The 18,399-nt window shown below is 51.0% G+C and overlaps 1 protein-coding gene across 1 annotated transcript; it reads left to right on the top strand.

Moving 5' to 3' along the window:
- Nucleotides 1-132: 132 nt before the first annotated feature.
- Nucleotides 133-17,997, top strand: Zg16 (zymogen granule protein 16). Its single transcript, XM_004856146.4, has 5 exons — nt 133-393; nt 700-773; nt 16,282-16,343; nt 16,503-16,635; nt 17,593-17,997. The coding sequence occupies exons 3-5, from the start codon at nt 16,289-16,291 to the stop codon at nt 17,906-17,908; spliced, it is 504 nt and encodes a 167-aa protein (XP_004856203.2). The 5' UTR covers nt 133-393; nt 700-773; nt 16,282-16,288; the 3' UTR covers nt 17,909-17,997.
- The last annotated feature ends 402 nt before the right edge of the window (nt 17,998-18,399 follow it).

The following is an 18,399-nucleotide window of genomic DNA, read 5'->3' on the forward strand; positions in this document are numbered from 1 at the left end:
CGATGACGAAAGCATGGTCTACAAATGGGAAGTGACACGCCCAAGTCACAATCCACGGGTCTGTGTGTGTGTATCTGTGTGCGCGGCAGGAGGGGTGAAACCAAGGGTGGGACAGATATAAATACCTGCGCTGGTGAGCTCGCTGCGCACAGCTCTTCACTGGTACTCCTGTCTGTCCATGTGTCTGCAAAGTGACAGCCGCTTAATGGAACCGGTTGCAGAAATCTGTTGGTGTTATTGTCTCACAAAGCTGTCACAGGACCAGCCTGCTTCAGTCTGACTGGCCTGGGGTTCGGAGGGAGAGGCCAGACTGAGGCCTGGGGAGTAGCCCGGAGCCGGGGAACCTGGGGAGCCCCAGCACTCAGCCTCTGCCCCCTGCAGAAACCTGAAGAGGTTAGAATTTGATGAGATTGCAAATCTGAATTGAATAGTACTAACGTGTACTGTAGGGTTTGGTTTGTTTTTGTTTTTTTTTAGACAAAGTCTCACTATGTAGCTCAGGCTGGCCTTGAACTCACTGTGTAGCCCAGGGTGGCCTTGAACTCCTGGGATCCTCTTGCCTCAGCCTCCCTAGTGCTGGGATTACTGACATGAGTCATCACACCCGGCTTGAAGTGTACTGTGGTCTTGAAAATGGTTATGATGGTAAGTTTTTTGTGTTTTTTTTAATAATTCTTTTTTGTTTTCTTTTGGTACTAGGGATCAAACTCAGGACCTTGCACCTTCGAGGCAGAGGACGGAACCACTGAGCTAAATCCCTGGCCCCTACGATGGTAAGTTTAATCTTTTTTTTTTTTTTTTGGGTACCGGGGATCGAACTTGGGACCTTGCGCTTTTGAGGCAGGCGCCAGAACCACTGAGCTAAATCCCCGGCCCTGGTAAGTTTAATCTTTATGTGTAATTTTACTATAAGCAAAAAATGATTTTATTTTTTAAAAAACCTAATAAGCCTGGCATGGTGGCACACGCCTATAATCCCAGCACTCAGGAAGCTGAGGCAGAAGGATCAGCACAAGTTTGAGGCCAGCCTGAGCTACAAATCAAGACTTTGTCTCAAAAAACCAAAACCAAAAAAAAAAAAAAAAATCTTAAGTTAAAAAAAAATTCTAATAAGAACATTAGGTTTATTCTTTTAATCTCTCCTTTAAAAGAAAAAAGGCGGGCTGGGGATTTAGCTCAGTGGTTCTGCCTCCTGCTTCGAAAGCATAAGGTCCTGAGTTCGATCCCTGGTACCAAAAAAAACGAAACCAAAACAAAAAAAGGCAAAGAGTAGCCAGCCATGGTGGCACACCCTGTAATCCCAGCATGTGGGAGGCTGAAGCAGGGGGATCACTGTGAGTTTGAGGCCAGACTGGGCTACATGGTGAATTCAAGACCAGCTTGAACTACATAGCGAGATAGCTAGACCTTGTCTCAAACAAACAAACAAACAAACAAACAAAAAAGCGAATATGGTATCTAAAAAGAGTAAACACTGAAAACTAGAAAGTTCAGATGTAATTTTTATGCTACTAAAAAATCACATTGGCTGTTTTGATTCTTGTTTTTCATTGCCTTTTATTTTTAAAAAAAGTTTAAATATTTTAACTGGTTCTTTAAAAAATCAAACAGGAATTATCATATGATTCAGCCACTCTGTTTCTGCATATATACCCAAATGGACAGAAATCAAGGGTGTATGTTTATAATCCCAGCAGTATGGGAAGCTGAGGCAGGAGGATCCCAAGTCTGAACCCAGCCCAGGGAATTTAGTAACTTAGCGAGACTCTGTCTCAAAATAAAAAAGAAAGAGCTGGGAATATGACTCAGTACAAAGGACCTGGGTTCAATCCCCAATGCTTGAAAACATACCGAGCAGTTATTTTACACTCATGCTCACTGCAGCATTATTCAAAACAGCCTAAAAGGTGTCCAGGTGTCCACGGGCAGATGAATGGACACCTGCACTGTGCTGTGAGCCTGGTATCATTCAGCTCTCAGAAGGGGGAATCCGAATACCCACTACAGCATTCGTGAGCCTTGGAAACAGAAGCTGGGGAAGGTGGGCCAGATGCAAAAGGCCCCGGAGCCCAGGTCTGTGACTGCCTGAACAGCTACCTTCTTGGACGGAAGGAAAGTGGTGGTTTCCGGGGGCAGGAGGAAAGGGAGATGGGGAGTCACTGGCTTTTTGTTTTGGTTTTGGGGCACAGGATGGAACCCAGGACCCTGGCCGTGTAAGCACACTCTCCTCCACCCAGCTGCAGCCCCAGCCCAGGGGTTAATGTTTAATGGCTGCAGGCTTCAGTTTGGGAAGATGGAAACCATCCTGGAGATGGGTGGGGGTGGCTGGATGCCCCACACTGTAAATGTACCTATGCTGCTAAACTACGCATGTAAAATGGTTAAAATGAACTGGGCACGGTGAGACCCACTTGTAATCTCAGCTGCTAGGGAGGCTGAGGCAGGAGGATTTTGAGTTCAAGGCCAGCCTAGGTAATTTAGGATGACTCTGTCGCAAAATAAAAAGGGATGGGGGCTCAGCGGTGGCGTGCTTGCCTGGGGTATGTGAGGGCTTGTGTTCAGTCCCCAGTATTGCAGGAATAAAAGGTTAAAGTGGTAAATCTCTTGGTCGAAATCCAGGGTTCAGGCTTGTTGAAGGTATTCTGAGTGATGCCAGGGCACGGCCAAGGCTGAGAACCCCTGGTCTAATCTGATCTTTGGGAGTCTGACAGCTTCTGTACTGTTAGGTGACCAATGAGCGTCTCTTGTTGAGAAACTGTCTCTTTGGAAGGCGGCAGTGACAGTGTGGAACTCCACACCCAGCTGTGACTTGCTGGGTTGAACTTCTCGTCCATGATGGATGAGTGACTATTTCTCTTGGGGACTTGGGACTGAGATGGAATGACCCCCTGGGTCACTGAATCTGTTCCCTGTAAAAGTTGAAGCCAAGTGTGGTGGTATGTGCTTGCCATGGCAGCCACTCTGGGAGGCTGAGCCAGGGGAATCACAGGTGTGAGCCCAGTCTGGGCAGCTCAGTGACTTAGAGAGACCCTGTCTGTTATGTTTATATCTAGATGGCCTCTCAGAGCCTCGGGTGCTCATAGGTGGGGTTTGGGGAGGTGACTGGATTGTGGGGGAGTGGTTCTCATGAGTGGATGAGTCTGCTGATGAATTTATAGCTAAATGTGATTTGGGAGGGGAGCCTGGCCTGAGGAGGCATCACTGGGGGCGTGGCCTGGAAGGGTCTCTCTCTCTCTCTCCCTCTTCCTCCCTTGATCCCTCTCTCTGCTTCCCGCTGCCCTGCCATAAGCTGTTTCCCTCTGCCATGTTGCCCTGCCTTGGAGCCAGCCAGCCATGGACCGAAGCCTGCAAACTGTGAGCTGAATAAACCTTTTCTCCTTAGATTTGTGGGTGTCAGGCATTGTGTCCCGGCGACAAGCAAGTAACTAAGACACTGTCTCAAAATTTAAAAATTGAAAATAAAAAGGTTGGGGATGGATCTCAGTGTAAAGGATCCAGGTTCAACCCCCAGTACTGGAAAAAGAAAGTTGGGAGATGTCAGCGGCCCCTCTCCATTTCGTGGGAGACAGGGGCGGGGAGAAGAGGTGATAGTGTCCACAGCCCCATCTCCCGTCCCTCCTGATGCCAGTTATATTCCTGTCTCTGGGTTCCTGTGTCCTTACAGTTTTCCCTTGTGCTTAATAGTTTGGGTTGGGTTTAATTTATATAACCCTAGGCCTCTTTCTTAGGTTCTAGATGGCAGACAACTCAAAGTGAATAAGTAAAAAACAGCTTTATTATTGTTGCAAAGCACATTTCTTTTTCTCTATTTGTATAATATTTTACAATAAAATGTGTTTTTAAAAATCCATCATCTCCTCCTTCTAAGTCTATTCTTTTTTGTTGTTGTTTGTTTTTGGTACCAGAGATCAAACTCGGGACCTTTCACTTGCGAGGCAGGCAACAGCACCACTGAGCTAAATCCCCAGCCCCAGAGTAATCTTTAAAAATATGAATCTGAAGAGGCCAGGGATTTAGCTCAGTGGTGCTGTTGCCTGCCTCGCAAGTGCAAAGTTCCAAGTTCGATCTTCTGTACCAAAAAAAAAAAAAAAAAAGAATCTGGGGCTGGGGATTTAGCTCAGTGGCACCACACCTGCCTCACAAGCTCAAGGTCATGAGTTCGGTCCCCAGTACCAAAAATAAAATTTTTTTTAAAAAAATACATGAATCAGATCCCATTACCTTCTTGCTTTAAAATCTTTGAATGGGGGCTGAGGATTTAGCTCAGTGGTTACGTTGCCTGTCTTGAAAGCGCAAGGACCCAAGTTTGATCCCCAGTACAAAAAAAAAGCCAAAATCTTTGAATGAATAGTTGATCAACATCATCAATGTAAATTACTTCATTTAACCTACATGGTCCTTCATAAAGTGTCTCCAAAGCCAACTCTCCAGCTTCAACTTTTCCACTTGCATCATATCACATTCAGACAACATCACAGCTCCCCAGTTAACTGTCTGACTTCCTCATTGTACATGCCTATTCAACCACCCTCCTACCCATCCATCCATCCACCCATCCATTTATCCATCCATCCACCCATTGATCCACTCATCCACCCATCCACCCATCCATGCATCCACCCATCCATCCACCCATCCATTCACCCATCCATCCATCCATCCATCCACCCACCCACCCATTCACCCATCCTCCCATCCATCCACTCATCTACTTACCCAGCCAGCCATCCACCCTGTCCCTCCATCAAAAGTCTAGTGACTTGGCACCTTACCAGGTGCTGCCATGCATAGCCTCTTTCTCCCTTGAGATTCAAATGCTCTTCATCCTGCCTCACTTGTATTTGTCCATCAAGACTCAGCTAAAACATTTTCCCATGGACACCTTCCATTACTTCTCCAGAGACTAAGAAGAGATGGAGCTCTCCCTGTGTTGGGGGAAAGGGTGTTTGGGGAGGGCTTCAGGGAATAAGTGATGCTTGTCTGTCCATCCAGGGTCTCCTAAGGAATGGCTCCACTTCTAGGCTTGATTCTAAGAAATACCAGGAACTATGGGGATGGATTGGCCCAGATTTGGGAAACAGGCAGGCAAACCAAGTTCATTGGCTGACACAGCATGTGGAATGTGAGACTCAACGTCTAACTATCAGGAGGAGCAAACAGTGTGGGTTGGAGTGCGTGTATGAATGAGGGAGCATCCACACCTGCACGTCTGTGTGCTTGTGCTTGACTGTGTCTGGGGAGTTGGAATCCCTGAGGATGCCACGGAATGGAGCTGCAGTTGGTGGGTTAGGCTCTGAGAAGAACCTGGGGTACTTTCAAGTGGGTCTCCTCACTTGCTGCAAAAAAATTTACACTGTAGGGCCGGGGATTTAGCTCAGTGGTTCCGGTGCCTGCCTCACAAGCGCAAGGTCACGAGTTTGATCCCCAGTACCCCCCCCAAAAAATTTTACACTGTCAAGGCAGGCATGGTGGTGCACAACTATAATCCCAACACTCTGGGAGGCTGAGGCAGGAGGATTGCAAGTTTGATCCCAGCCCAGGCAACTTAGCAGTGTAGTGAGGCCCTGTCTCAAAAAACAAAGCTTACTGAGAAGGCTTTGAATTCAGTCCCTAGTCACACACACACACGCACGCACGCACGTACGCACGCACTCATGCACGCATGCACGTCAATCCTAAACTGTGTTTGCAATTTGGCTACCCATAAAACTGTGTTGGTTTTGTCAGTAAAACTGCAAATCCAAGCAGTATTTACTGAGTATCTGCTATGTTGAGGCATGGGCTAGGCAGCAGGATCCGGCGTCAGACACAGGCCTTGCTCACGTAGCATTCACTTGGCAGACACATAACCACGCAATGTCAGGCCTGTGTCTGGAGCCCTGGCCACAACAGCCCAAGCTCCGCTGGTCACACACCTGTAGGTACCATCCCTGTGGTGTAGAGTTCTTAAGAGGGCTTCTTGGATAAATCTGCTCAGTTTATTTGGGAAGAACGCAGACAGGCGGGCAGGAAGCAGGCTTTTCCAGCAGGGCAGCCGCTCCAGAGGACAGGTGTTTGCCAACCTGGAGGCCACTGTTCTGGGTGCTCCGGGAAGGTCTGGATGATACCGAGCCCAGAGCAGAGGTGTGAGGGCTGGAGACGCGCTTGAGAGTCTGCACAAAGCGTTTGCTGCTGGCCCCAGAGCCCGCCCCCACCTGTCTCCCAGTCCACATTGAAGCTGCAGCTCAGAGCCCGGATCCCGAGGTCTGGGCTGAGGCATCTGAGAACCTCCACCCGCCTAGCGTGGGAAGAGGCAGCCCTTTGAGCTGAGCATTTCAAGACATTTCTGTCACTCCCCAGAAGAACCCCAAGCCCAGTAGTGGCCACTCCTTCCCACGCCTCCTACCTCCACCACATACTCACTCACTTACTTTGCGTCCCTATGGATTTGCTGGTCCAGTATTTCCTAGAATGGAATCATACAGTATGCGATCCTATGTGATGATCTTTTCATACACTACAATGTTTTTTGTTATTGTTGTTTTTTTGTTTTTTGTTGTTGTTTTGAGACAGGGTCTCACTACGTAGCCCGGGCTGGTATTGAACTCACAGTGATCCTCCTGCCTCAGCCTCCCAAGTGCTAGGATTGCATGTATGGACCGCCATGCCCAGCCACCATGTTTTTAAAATTCATTCATGCTGTTGCTCCTGTCAGTATTTCATTGCCTCTTTCCCAGTTCTTCATTCCTTTTTATAGCCAAATAATAGTCTATTGTGTGATGTACTGCACTTTCCTTATTTTCATTTGACAGACATGTGAGTGGTTTTCACTTTTTGGCAATTGCGAGAAATGCAGCTAGCAACATGCATGCGTGAGCTTTTAGATGGGCATATGTTTAGCTTGGCAGCATAACTAGGGCAGAACTGTGGAGTCATATGGCAAGCCTGTTTCACTTTTTGAGGAACTGTGGGTGGCCAAGTTTACAATGGCTAAATTCATCCCCTCCTCCTTGCCTGTACAGACCTCACTGCCTCCTCAGAGGCAGCTTCCACACACTCCTTGCCCATAGCCAAGGAACCACAAACCTGGCGATGGGCAGAATGTGGCAGCCACCAGCCTCGGGCAAGAAGGGAACCCACAGAGGGGTGGAGGAGGCCATCTTTCAGGGAGACCTTGGCCCTCTGCCGGTCACGGTCACTCACGCCCCCTTCTGGCCCAGGCCTAGTCCTCGCTTCTTCGCTGTCATGTGACTAGACTCCTGGGACTCAGGGTTCCAGCTGTCTTTGTCCACACACACCCAGCTCCACCTCCCCGCCCCACAGAGCCCGGCCTGGGCCTTGCCATGCTCTCCTGGTGACAGAGGGGAGGCCCAGAAAGGTTGGGGAGGTGATTGAAAGACGAGGGTCACGATCTGTGGTCCAGGCTCCTGTGTGAGCCAGATCAGAGGCCTCCAGAGGGAATGCTGGTGAAAATCAGCTCTGTGCTTCAGCAAAGGAGCCTGTGGTCAGCCCCGAGCTTCTGCCGGCCCAGAACTGATGCCCTCGGCCCTGAGTCCTCTGAATAGCACGACCCCAGGTGGTGGGAGCAGAGGAGCAGGCCCGAGGCCAAGGCAAGTGAGCAGCAGCAGGGTGCTGTGTATTTGATATGTGGAGCTGAGGCACAGAGCGGTCATCTGGGGAGACACCATCGCATTCAGCATGGGACTGTCCTGGTTTCAGCACTGAACTCTAATCCTGGGCAGACTGAGAAAGTGAGTGAACAGCATCCAAAATCACACAACTAGCTAGTGCTGCAGCAGACAACAAACCCAGGTCTGACGTCTCGGAAGTCCTTCCTCCACAGAATGAATTCCTTATCGAGCCTGTCAGTCACACCAAATGTTCAGATCCTCAACAAGAGCATCCTGGAGGCCTGCTGTTCCTCTCTTCCCTCGCCCTCTCTGCAGGAGTGTCTGACCCAGCTGGGGCTCCAGCCTCACCCAGGGCCATCTCGCTGCTAGCAGGGAATAAACAGAGGCCGGCCCGGTTACCCGCTTCCGTGGACGCTGAAGCTGCAAGCGTGATATCTGAGGAGTGAGAGTGAGCTGGGAAGGCCTAAGCACCCGGGCTGGGGTCAGGGCTGGGAAGGACCTGTGAGCGCCGGGGTCACATCTGCGTCTCTGGCCTCATCCGAGTTCCTGGGCAATCTGCTCAGTCGGGGCTGGATTTTGCTTTCCATGGATCCCATATTAAGTTTTGGGCGGTTTGTATAAACCACCACTTAGGGGAGGCCCTCGACACTCTGTTCCTTCCGACCCAAACCCAGGATTGATGTCATCTGCGACAGGCTCGGCACCCCCGCTTCAGGACCCACCTTACCCTTTACTGTTCAGAATGTTTTACGCTGGCCATCGCATTCCCGAGCTGCCACATTCCCTGTTCTGCTCCGCTCTGCTTCTGACCCATCTGTTGGCGCTTCTTTGCCTGGAGCTGCAACCTGGGGTTGCCTGTCACCCACATTCTGCCTTCACTGCCTCGCCCTGTGCCAATGACTTCAGGGCGCCTGGCTGGTCACGCAGTCCAGGCCCGCCCTGCCACACTTTCCCACACAGCGTCCACCTAGATCCCTGCAGCCACCGTCCTGGGCCTACCGCCAGGCAGTGCGCCCTCCAGTACCCGTGGCCCGTCCGCTCTGATGCCCTCCTCCTGCAGATGCCAGACGTGTCCCACTCTGTAGGTGCTGCTGACCCTTCTGTCTGTTCAAACGTCTCCCACATGCTGTTGCTCCCAGCACAGTGAGTCTTCTACAATCCCAAGAATTTGCTTGGCACATTATTATATTTCTTTTCTTTTTAATTTAATTTGATTTGATTCATTTGCTACACTGGAGATTAAACCCAGGGCTTATCACCCTGAGCAACATCCCCAGCCCTTTCTGGATTTTTTATTTTGAGACAGGGTCTCACTAAGTCACCAAGTGGCCCAGGCTCAGACTTGCAGCCCTCCTGCTTCAGCCTCCCAGAGTGCTGGGATCACAGGCATGTACCACCATGCCCAGCTCACAAATGACTTTCATTTCAGATATACAGACCAACTTACACAAGATTTTAATTTTTGCCACTAATAAAATGAGTTTATTTTATTAAGTTTTCAGAAAATACACTTGTAAAATTACCCACATTCTGGGCTAAAGGGTAGCTTTTACAAAGAGAGTAAAATTTTCTAAAATTCTCTTGGTTATTAAAGTATATATAGAGCCGGGAATTTAGCTCAGTGGTTCTGCTGCCTGCTGTGCAAGTGCAAGGTCCTGAGTTTGATCCCCAGTACCAAAAAAAAAAAAAAAGTATATGGATGCACAGGATTATTTTTCAGGTTTTATGATCCACTTGACAAAATCTGTAGTATCTGAATTCAATCAAGCTAAACTCTAATGTAGCTAGTGGCTAAGGACACTAAGAGGAAAGACCACATTTTGTGAAAATCTGAAAGGAGAGATAAACACTACTTGGTACCTACCGTGCGCCAGACGTGCGCCAGACCTGCGCCAGGCTGTTGTATCATCCCCAGTTTACAGATGAAAAAGCTGAAGCTAAGGGCTGGGGATTCACCTGCTTTGCAAGTGCAAGGACCTGAGTTCGATCCCTGGTACCTAAAGAACAAACTGAAGCTGAGTAGGTCACAGATCGGGGAAGAACTAGGGGGAGGCTTTATAAAGGCTCATGTTTCTTCATGATGTGTCATTCTGTTTTGTGGTATGTGTGGTGCTAGGAATGGAAACCAGGGTCTTCTCACTGAGTACATTCCAAGGCCCTCTTTGTTCTTATTTTTCATTTTGAGACGGGGTCTCAGGATATTGCTAAATTGCCAAGGCTGGGATGGAAACTGTGATCCTTCTATCTTAGCCTCCCAGAGGGCTGAGACCAGGCCTGTGCCTAGCCTGAACTTAAATTTTGATGCTGTCAGGGCGCAGCCCGGAGGAGTCCTCAGAAGGGAGATAGGCCTTCACGTCACCCTGTGAGGTAGGACTCCCCCACGGAGACATCTCAGGACACGGCGGGGGACACAGGCGGAGCTGGGAGGTGAGGAGGAACTGGGAAGTGCTCCGGCTCGTGCAGCTTGGAGGGCTGGCCTGGTGCAGCCCGCTGAGGTGGCCAGGCAGGTGGAACAGTGCCGAGGCCTGGCTTCTGGGCTCCAGAGGCCTCCTCAGCTGAAGGACACTTCCACGCTGAGCTGGGGCTGCCCAGTTTCTGTCGGGGGAGCTGCTCCCTCTGTGGGCTGGGAACCAGGTCCCGTTCCTCCTGGAGTTCAGGGCAACTTTACGTCAAGGCGCCGGGGGCAGAGGCCATCTGGGACTGGACATTGTAAAGTTGGCTTCCGGAGTCTTTTCCAGTCCCGACAATCCTTTATTTACTCTTGGTGCCTTGGCCTGGAAGGGATGAGGCAGACTGGGTAAATTCAGGGCTGATAACCCTGCAATAGGGACACTCCTCTCCTCGAATGATTAGCATGCCTTTCCACACAGCAAGCACACACCCACTGGGGACCTGTAACCCCAGCTCCAGGCCCTGTTGCAATGCTCCTTCGCTAGGGTTCCCAACTTTAAAAGTAATTAGCCATGTACCTGCCCACCCTGCTCTGGTCTGGAGCCTGGGCCTTGCAGTAGCTCGCCTGCCCCCAGAGCTGACCCTGGTCACTTCCAGCCGGACAGCTTTGGACAAAGAGCTTTGAAAGAAGTAGGATGCCTGTCTCTCTCTCTCTCTCTCTCTCTCTCTCTCTCTCTCATGCAGAAACATACTCCAGCTAATGAGTGTGGGCTAGATCAAGGATTTCAACTCAGAATTCTGACTTTATGTCCAGTATTTTCCCAATTCATAAGAAGGAATTATTTATAAATAAGAAACTAAAGAAAAGCCAAATACAAACCCTGCAAGAACAGACACAAACGTGAGAAAAGAACCAGGAGGATCATTTAACAGAAGACTCTGTGCAGCCGATACCCACAGGGCTGCCTCCAGTGATTCATAGGACGATCTTTTCCTGGGGCCAGGTGTGACTCCAGGTGGGAACTCAGAGGTGAATCACACTGGGCCTGCCTCAGAATGAGCTCTCCTAGTAGAGAAGGCTTCTCTGTAAACAGATAAATTACAGTGCAGGGTGATTAGAGCCTTAATAGAGCAATAGAGGAAGCACAGCCAGGGAGCCGGGAAGGAATGACAAATTCCACTTGGAGGGGAGGGGCTGGGAGGGCCATCTTGGCCTTTGTGATATGAGGTTGGCACCAGATGGGGCTGAGAGTCTCTGCACGGACTGGAAGCTGCCAGGTGGGCAGAGGAGGGGAGCATTTTTAGGGTGGAAGATGAGGCTACTGTAGGGGCTGAACTGGGAAGCCGTGGAGACAGGAGCCAGCGGGGGGAGGGGCCCCCAGACAACTTAGTGAAGGCGCTTGTGCTTGCAAGACTGTCTTTTATTCATTGAAACAGTTAAGAATGAACAGAAAAGCACTGCTCAAATTTGTTTTGGGGAGAACTGGGCATGGTGACACACACCTGTGATCCCAGCACTCGAGAGGCTGAGGCAGGAGGATCACTGCAAGTTTGAGGCCAGCCTGGGCCACATAGTGAGTTCAAGACCAGCCTGAATTACATAGAAGACCTTGTCTCAAAGAAAAAGTCAGGGGCGGGGATTTAGCTCAGTGGTTCTGGTGCCTGTCTCGCAAGCACAAGGTCCTGAGTTTGATTCCCCATACCAAAAAAAAAAAAAGTCAGAAAAAAATTGTTTTGGGGTGACTCTGTCCCAATAAAATCTTCCGGGGAGGCCCAATATGCAAATGAGGAAGTGGAGTTTTGTTTTGTTTTGTGTTTTTCCTAAACAGGATACAGAGCTTCCATTTTTTTTTCTTGTTTTGTTTTTTTTGGTAGCAGGGATCGAACTCAGAACCTTGCAGTTGCCAGGCAGGTGCAGTACCACTGAGCTGCATCCCCCTCCCGCTTCCATTGTCTAGAAATAAATTTTGAAACATCCTTGGTGAGGGTTGTGAAATACAATTTGCAGGCTATGGGTTTGGACTGAGCTCCTGCACTAGATCTAGTAGACTAAACCAAGATAGTCACTCACACTACAGTTCCAGGTCACCAAGCCAAAGCTAAATATTTATCTGACCTTCTGAGAAATCAGGAGAGGAACAGCTAAATTCTCATATGGGCTAGTTTTATTTGGCAAAATAAGGAAGTCCCCTCTGTTTTAATCTTTATAAAGAAAATAACTTTGAAATTGAGGTAGAAAGGAGAGAAGGAAACTCAATTTTTTGCTTCCCCTATTACCTTAAAACTCTGGGACAGATTCCTGCTCTGCTCTGCATGATTACCCGGGGACTTTCTGTATTGCAAGGTTTTTTAGCCCTAAATTTACCTGATCTATCTCGCTTCCTTCACGACTGAGAACACCAAGCTAAGAGTAACCAAAGTAATTTTTGGGGAGTCTCAATTGCCAGAGTCTAGGCACCCAGCTCTAGACAGCCCTGGGGCCATGGGCAGAAGTCTTCAAACCTATAGTCACCTTGGATTCCAGGAGAGCAGAGCCTTGGGGATCACCCATGGGGTCACCTCCCCAGCAGGAGCTGTTACCACCTCATGGGACCCAGGCCATGAGGACAATCACAGGAAGCAAATTACTCCTGGAGCTGGGAGGATTTCTCCAGAGACAGGGAAACCAGAACTGAGCTAAAAACCAACTGGCCCTGAGGGGGTGAGCCGAGGCCTTCATCTCCTCTTTGGGGACCTCCTCAGTCCCCTTCTGGTGACAAAATGACCCATCCACATTTTTCTGTTTCTGCTTTCCCTTTTCTGTCTTTAAAAACAATCTCCTTGGCTCAGCTCATTGTTTTATGGAATGACATGCTGCCTAATTCTAGAATTGTGAACAAAAGCCAGTTAAGATCTTTAAACTATACTTGTTGCTGGCCAGGGATTTAGCTCAGTGGTTCTGCTGCCTGCCTTGCAAGCTCAAGGTCCCAAGTTCAATCCCTGATACCAAAAAAACCAAAAAGAAATAAACTATACTTGTTGTAATTTTGTCTTTTGACAGGGTGAAGAGGCAGATCCTCATTGTGGGCTTTAAATTGGTACCAAGACTTTGGGACGGCAACTCTGCTTTCAGGGCCTTTCAGGGCCAGTGACATGGGAGAAGGTTCACCCCATGCCTGCCACAGCCGCCCCTCCCACCCCTACCCCTGTCCAAGTCCATTCTCCCCGTACCAAAATCCAGACTGCAATCCTCCGGACACGCAAATGTGGTCCATCCTCCGGCTCACACCATCTCTGCCTTCTCCCTCGCAGAAGAGTGGCCCAGCTCCCAGCCTCAGCCTCAGGCCCCCACCGTCTGCCACTGGCAGCTCCCAGACGCCCCCTCTGCTGGCTTCTCTCGCTTACCACCAGCGTCCTGCCTTCCTTGTGTTTCCAAGTTCAGCAAACACACTTCCGGCTCAAGGCTTTGGAACTTGTTCCCTCCACCTGGGCTGCTCTGCTTCTCTCCGTTACTTCAGTGTGATCTCTCCCTGAAGGGCCCTGAGCAGAGGCCTCCCAGCTTCGAGCGCAGCCTCCCCTGTTGCCCCAGGCCTCACTACTTCTTGCACACGACACACTCCCTTGTCCACTGGCCTGGGGGAAAGCGGCTGGGCAGCTGCGGGCATCTCCGGCCTCTCAGGTGGGATCAGCGTATGTCGAGTGGGGCTTTTACCAAAGGGAAGACCGTGAGAAGATGTCAGATGCTAGTCACTCTGCAGCAGTAGAAACTTTGGAAGGGTTTGGCCCTTCATCACCTGTAGGGACTGGGATGTGGTGAGGTTTAAGCCAAACTCATCTAGATTTGGGGGGCAGGTAGGCCCTACTCGGCGTGTGGGCTGAATAGAAAGCAGATCAACAGGAGCTGACGGGGTGGAGGCTGATGTCCACCGCCTTCTCCCTCTTTCTCCTGGCTCCTCAGTCACTTCCTCAGAGGAAACCCCAGAGGCACGTGCAGTGGCTGGATGGTGGCCTTCCTCATCCCTGGGAGGACAGGAGAGCAGCCCTGAGGTCCCTTCCAAGGCAGGAACCTCCCTGACACTTAGATAAGAAGACTGGGACTTGTGTGGGGACCTGAGGACCAGTCTGCAGGCAGCGAGGAGACTCTGGACTCCAGGCAGGCAGGGCATGAAGCTGGGGCATGTGTGCTGCCTCTGTCCTGAGGGTCCCTGATGTATCATGGAAGTTACAGCACCAGGATATGCTCATCTCGAACTTGGAGGAAGCAAAGCAGGGAGGAGGGGGCCACGCAGGCATCACTGGTGGGTGTCAGGTGCCACGGCTCAGCTCCACTCCCGGAATCTCGCCACTCAGGTGTCCTCCCTCTTCTGGCTCCACGGGGCAGGACTCGCTTTGCTATCTGGGACTACACCTCAGCCCCAGATGGTGAGCCTGTGGGCAGGGGTGGAGTCCTCTGTGCCCAGGCCCTGTCTTTTAGAGCCTGCTGCCTACTCCCTCCCTGGCTCTACCCTTCTCTCAAGGGAGAGCCCTGCTGAGCCAGTGAGCCAGGAAGCCCATGCTAGAGGCGTCAGGCACAGGACTGAGGTCACCTATAAGGACTTGAGTCAGTCCTGGAAGAGAAGGGCTAAAAAGAGCAGAAATCTACGACAGCACAGTGGGGGCTTCAGACCCAAACAAAGGAACCACTGTCCCGAGCGGGCGTCACCGGGACCCAAGCCCAACAATCACCAAGAAAGAAGCTCTGCACCCTCAGGTCCCCAGGGGACTGACTGCACCAGCCACCCTTTTCAGAGAGGAGATATTTGAAAGGGCCTAGCAGACTGTGGGGGTAGCTGGCTGCATGGTGGAGGCAGCATAGCCAAGCACCCATCTCGGTAGATGCTATATGGTGGTCATGTGGGTTTTCACTACACAATTCTGCAAATTACCATATGTTTGCATTTTTGTTATAATAAAATATCAGGGACAGGAGAGAAGAAAATCGTCAGGCATGGTAGCACTGCTCAGTGTGGGGTGTCAGGAGTTTGTTCCCTCTCTGGGAGAATGTGCATTTCAAATGCCTGGAGAGGGCAGTTTATCCTGGCAGCTGCAGAATCCAGAGAGAGTGCCCACAGAACACTTAGGGCAGGGGAACCTTCCACAAGCCCCTCAGACTGTACCCCCGAGCTGACTGGCTACTTCGTTCACCCAAGGTTTCTGGCCCTTTGGCGGGTGAGTTTGCTCAAGTCTATCAGCCCCTCCTGAGCGGCATTTGGCACTTGGCCCATGTAGACCCCACCTTGCCACCTGTGACCTTTGAGGGAGGGGCAAGATAAGAAGTCCCAGACCCTGCTGACGCCAGATCCCACAGGCTGTCCTGTTTGCACAGGAGGTGAGGTTCACATGATGAAGGGCAGGGGAAGAGTTTGAACCTGCTATAAAAGGTCTGGCAGTTCTAGGGTTATTTCACATCTGAAACTACCAGGTGAGGGCATGAGCATGTGTGGATCTGAGTTGGGGGTATTCAAGTATGAGCTGGAAAAGAGGACGCCTGGGTGGAGTAGCAGGGTATCTGAGCTGGTCTGAGGCGCACAGGTGTCTGGTTTCAGCTGAGGGGACGGGGCACGCGGGACCCTCGGGGAGGGAAATGGCCAGGTGTGTGTAAGTGCAAAGGCTATGACAAATAGACCAGGCAGCTGGGATCTAGTAACGAGCTCATCCCGACTCCTACTGCAACTTCTCCGTCTGTCTCAGTTCCACCAGAACTACTTGTATACTGGTGTCAGCGTCTCTCCCATCTCCACCTTTGTTTCCAAGGTGACACATAGGCACCTCCAAAATGCTCCTTTCTTTCTGATCTGAGACCAAGGTGACGCTAGGGGTTCAACCCTGTTCCGATGCCCCGAGAGTCAGCCGGTCTACTCCTGCCTGCCCTCGTCTAGGTCTTGCTCAGATTCCTGGCGTGGTGGACTCAGCCATATCTACCCTCTGCTGATGTCTCCACTTCCCCTTAGAATACTTCTTTCGGGTGCCAGGGGGGAACGGGGAGTCACCCGGCTGGATGAACTGTTGCGATGGGCCTTTTTATTTGGGAGGGAAGAGGAACGTTGGGTACAGCCAGACCAGGGAGAGCCCCGTGGATTAGGAGCACAGAAGATGGATCAAAAGGAGCAGGGGTATGGCTGGCGTCTTCTCCCAACTCACCACTGGGCCGCTGGTGTGAGCGGAAGGACTGAGAAGCTGTCTAAGCTGGAGGCGAGAATGCCTATGTGAATGAAGTCCAGAGCAAAAAGAGTGAGCCTTCATTCTCTCCTTCCCTTTCCAGCCCCAGGATGTTGACCATTGTTCTCCTGGCCCTTCTCTGTGCCTCCACCTCTGCCAAGGCCGGTAAGCGAGGATCCGGAGCTGGAGCCTGGCCATGGGGATGGGGGAGGCAGCCCCGGTGCTGCTGAGGCAGGCTCGGGTGGCGGAACTGAGTTGTGGGAAAGTTGGGGTGGTGGGAGCAACCGAGCTCCCATGGGCTTTCTCCCTCTGTCTCCCCTCCAGCGCTGGCAAGGTCCTCCTCCTACAATGGGGAGTATGGAGGTGGTGGAGGAAAGCGATTCTCCCACTCGGGCTACCAGCTGGAAGGCCCCATCACTGCCCTCCGTGTCAGAGTCAACAAGTACTTCATCGTAGGGTAAGATTCTCTTGAATTTCTGTGGCTTGGGGACCTTCTGGGATCTTACTTAACTGGAAAGTTCTCATTTACTTTGAATCACACTTGTTTCAATCAACAAGTCATAGGTCGGGCCGGGGATTCAGCTCAGTGGCTTCACTGACTGCTGCGCAAGCGCAAGGACCTGAGTTCGATCTCTGGTACCAAACAAAACCAAACAAACTCCTAAAAAGTCACAGGTCTCACATGATATGGTGAAAATGTTGCTAGGCAGCTGGTGTCTAGATCTGACGTTTGTGTCCGCCAGCACGTGAGGCTGGCAAGTCCCACCGTAAGCATGCAGGTGTGTGGGAGCTGTCAAGGCCACCCCAGAGGCTGAGGGTGACAGTGCCTCTGCAGCATTCCTATCAGGCAGCTTCCGTCTCTGCTCCGTGTCTCTCCTGAGATATTCCCACTCACTTCAGATAGCTGAAAATCCTACCACATGCAGCACCGAAATGTGTCTCCTCCTGACCCGGGCTCTGCATCCTAAGACCACACAGACACGTCTCATCCCTCTCCCATGTGGGAGACTTTCCCATGTCTGAAAATCCTTTTGCTTCTTCTTTTTTTGGTACCAGGGATTGAACTCAGGTCCTTGCGCTTGCGCAGCAGTGGCAGAACCACTGAGCCAAATCCCTGGCCCTTCCTTTTGCTTCTTTCAAGTGGGGGCTGGGGCACAGTGGGACCCTGGACTCCAAATCCAAGCCCCGACCTTTGCTGTTTGGGTGACTCCGGGCTGCTTCTCTTCCCTTTATGAGGCTGTTTGTTGGCAAAAGGAGTCCGAGGTCCCTCTATGGTTTTCTGGGGCTCACCCAGCCTCACATGCAGTGAGAATAGCAGGGGACTTGTCAGCTCTGCCACCAGGTTGAAGGCCAAGAGGTCACAAACCGTAACCCTGCTCAGTGTCTCCCTTCCTTCCCTCTCCGCTCATCCCAGTCTCCAGGTGCGTTATGGAAAAGTGTGGAGTGACTATGTGGGTGGCAAATCCGGAGACCTGGAGGAGATCTTTCTGCACCCCGGGGAGTCTGTGATCCAGGTGTCTGGCAAGTACAAGTCCTACCTGAGGAAGCTGGTCTTTGTGACAGACAAGGGCCGCTACCTGCCTTTTGGGAAGGACACAGGCACAAGCTTCAACGCCCTCCCCTTGTATCCCAACACTGTGCTCCGGTTCATCAGCGGCCGATCCAGTTCTGTCATCGACGCCATTGGCCTGCACTGGGACAGCTACCCCAGTGACTGCAGCAGCTGCTGAGCCCACCTCCCCCTGGCAGGGGCGTGAAAACACCATCACGACCCCATGCAGGTGGCTTAATAAAAGGATATAGCTAACATTGGTCTGCACATGGTGTCTGCAGCTGTGATTTGTCTCCCAATTCTGGAAGGCATGTACAAAACCCCTTTCTGGTTATCTGCTGGCATAAATCTGGGGAAAGTGGGAAGATGAGCAAGAGAGGTATAAGAATCATGGGCTTTTCTTCATAATTTATCAAAAGTATGCTCAGGGTCCAGGGACTTAGCTCAGTGGTTCTGCTGCCTGCCTCACAAGCACAAGGTCCCGAGTTCAATCCCCAGTACCAAACCAAACCAAACAAAACAAAAAGTATGGTCAGGCACGGTGGGACGGGCACACCTGTATCCCAGCACTGTGGGAGGCTGAAGGCAGGAGGATCCCAAGTTTGAGCTTAAACTGGTCAATTTAGCAAGACTGTCTTGGAATTGTAGCTCAGTGCAAAGGCCCTAGGT

The sequence above is a fragment of the Heterocephalus glaber genome, unplaced genomic scaffold (genome assembly GCF_053883595.1).
Source record: "Heterocephalus glaber isolate CG9 unplaced genomic scaffold, H.glaber_assembly_v1.0 deba00000943, whole genome shotgun sequence".
Classification (NCBI taxonomy): domain Eukaryota; kingdom Metazoa; phylum Chordata; class Mammalia; order Rodentia; family Bathyergidae; genus Heterocephalus; species Heterocephalus glaber.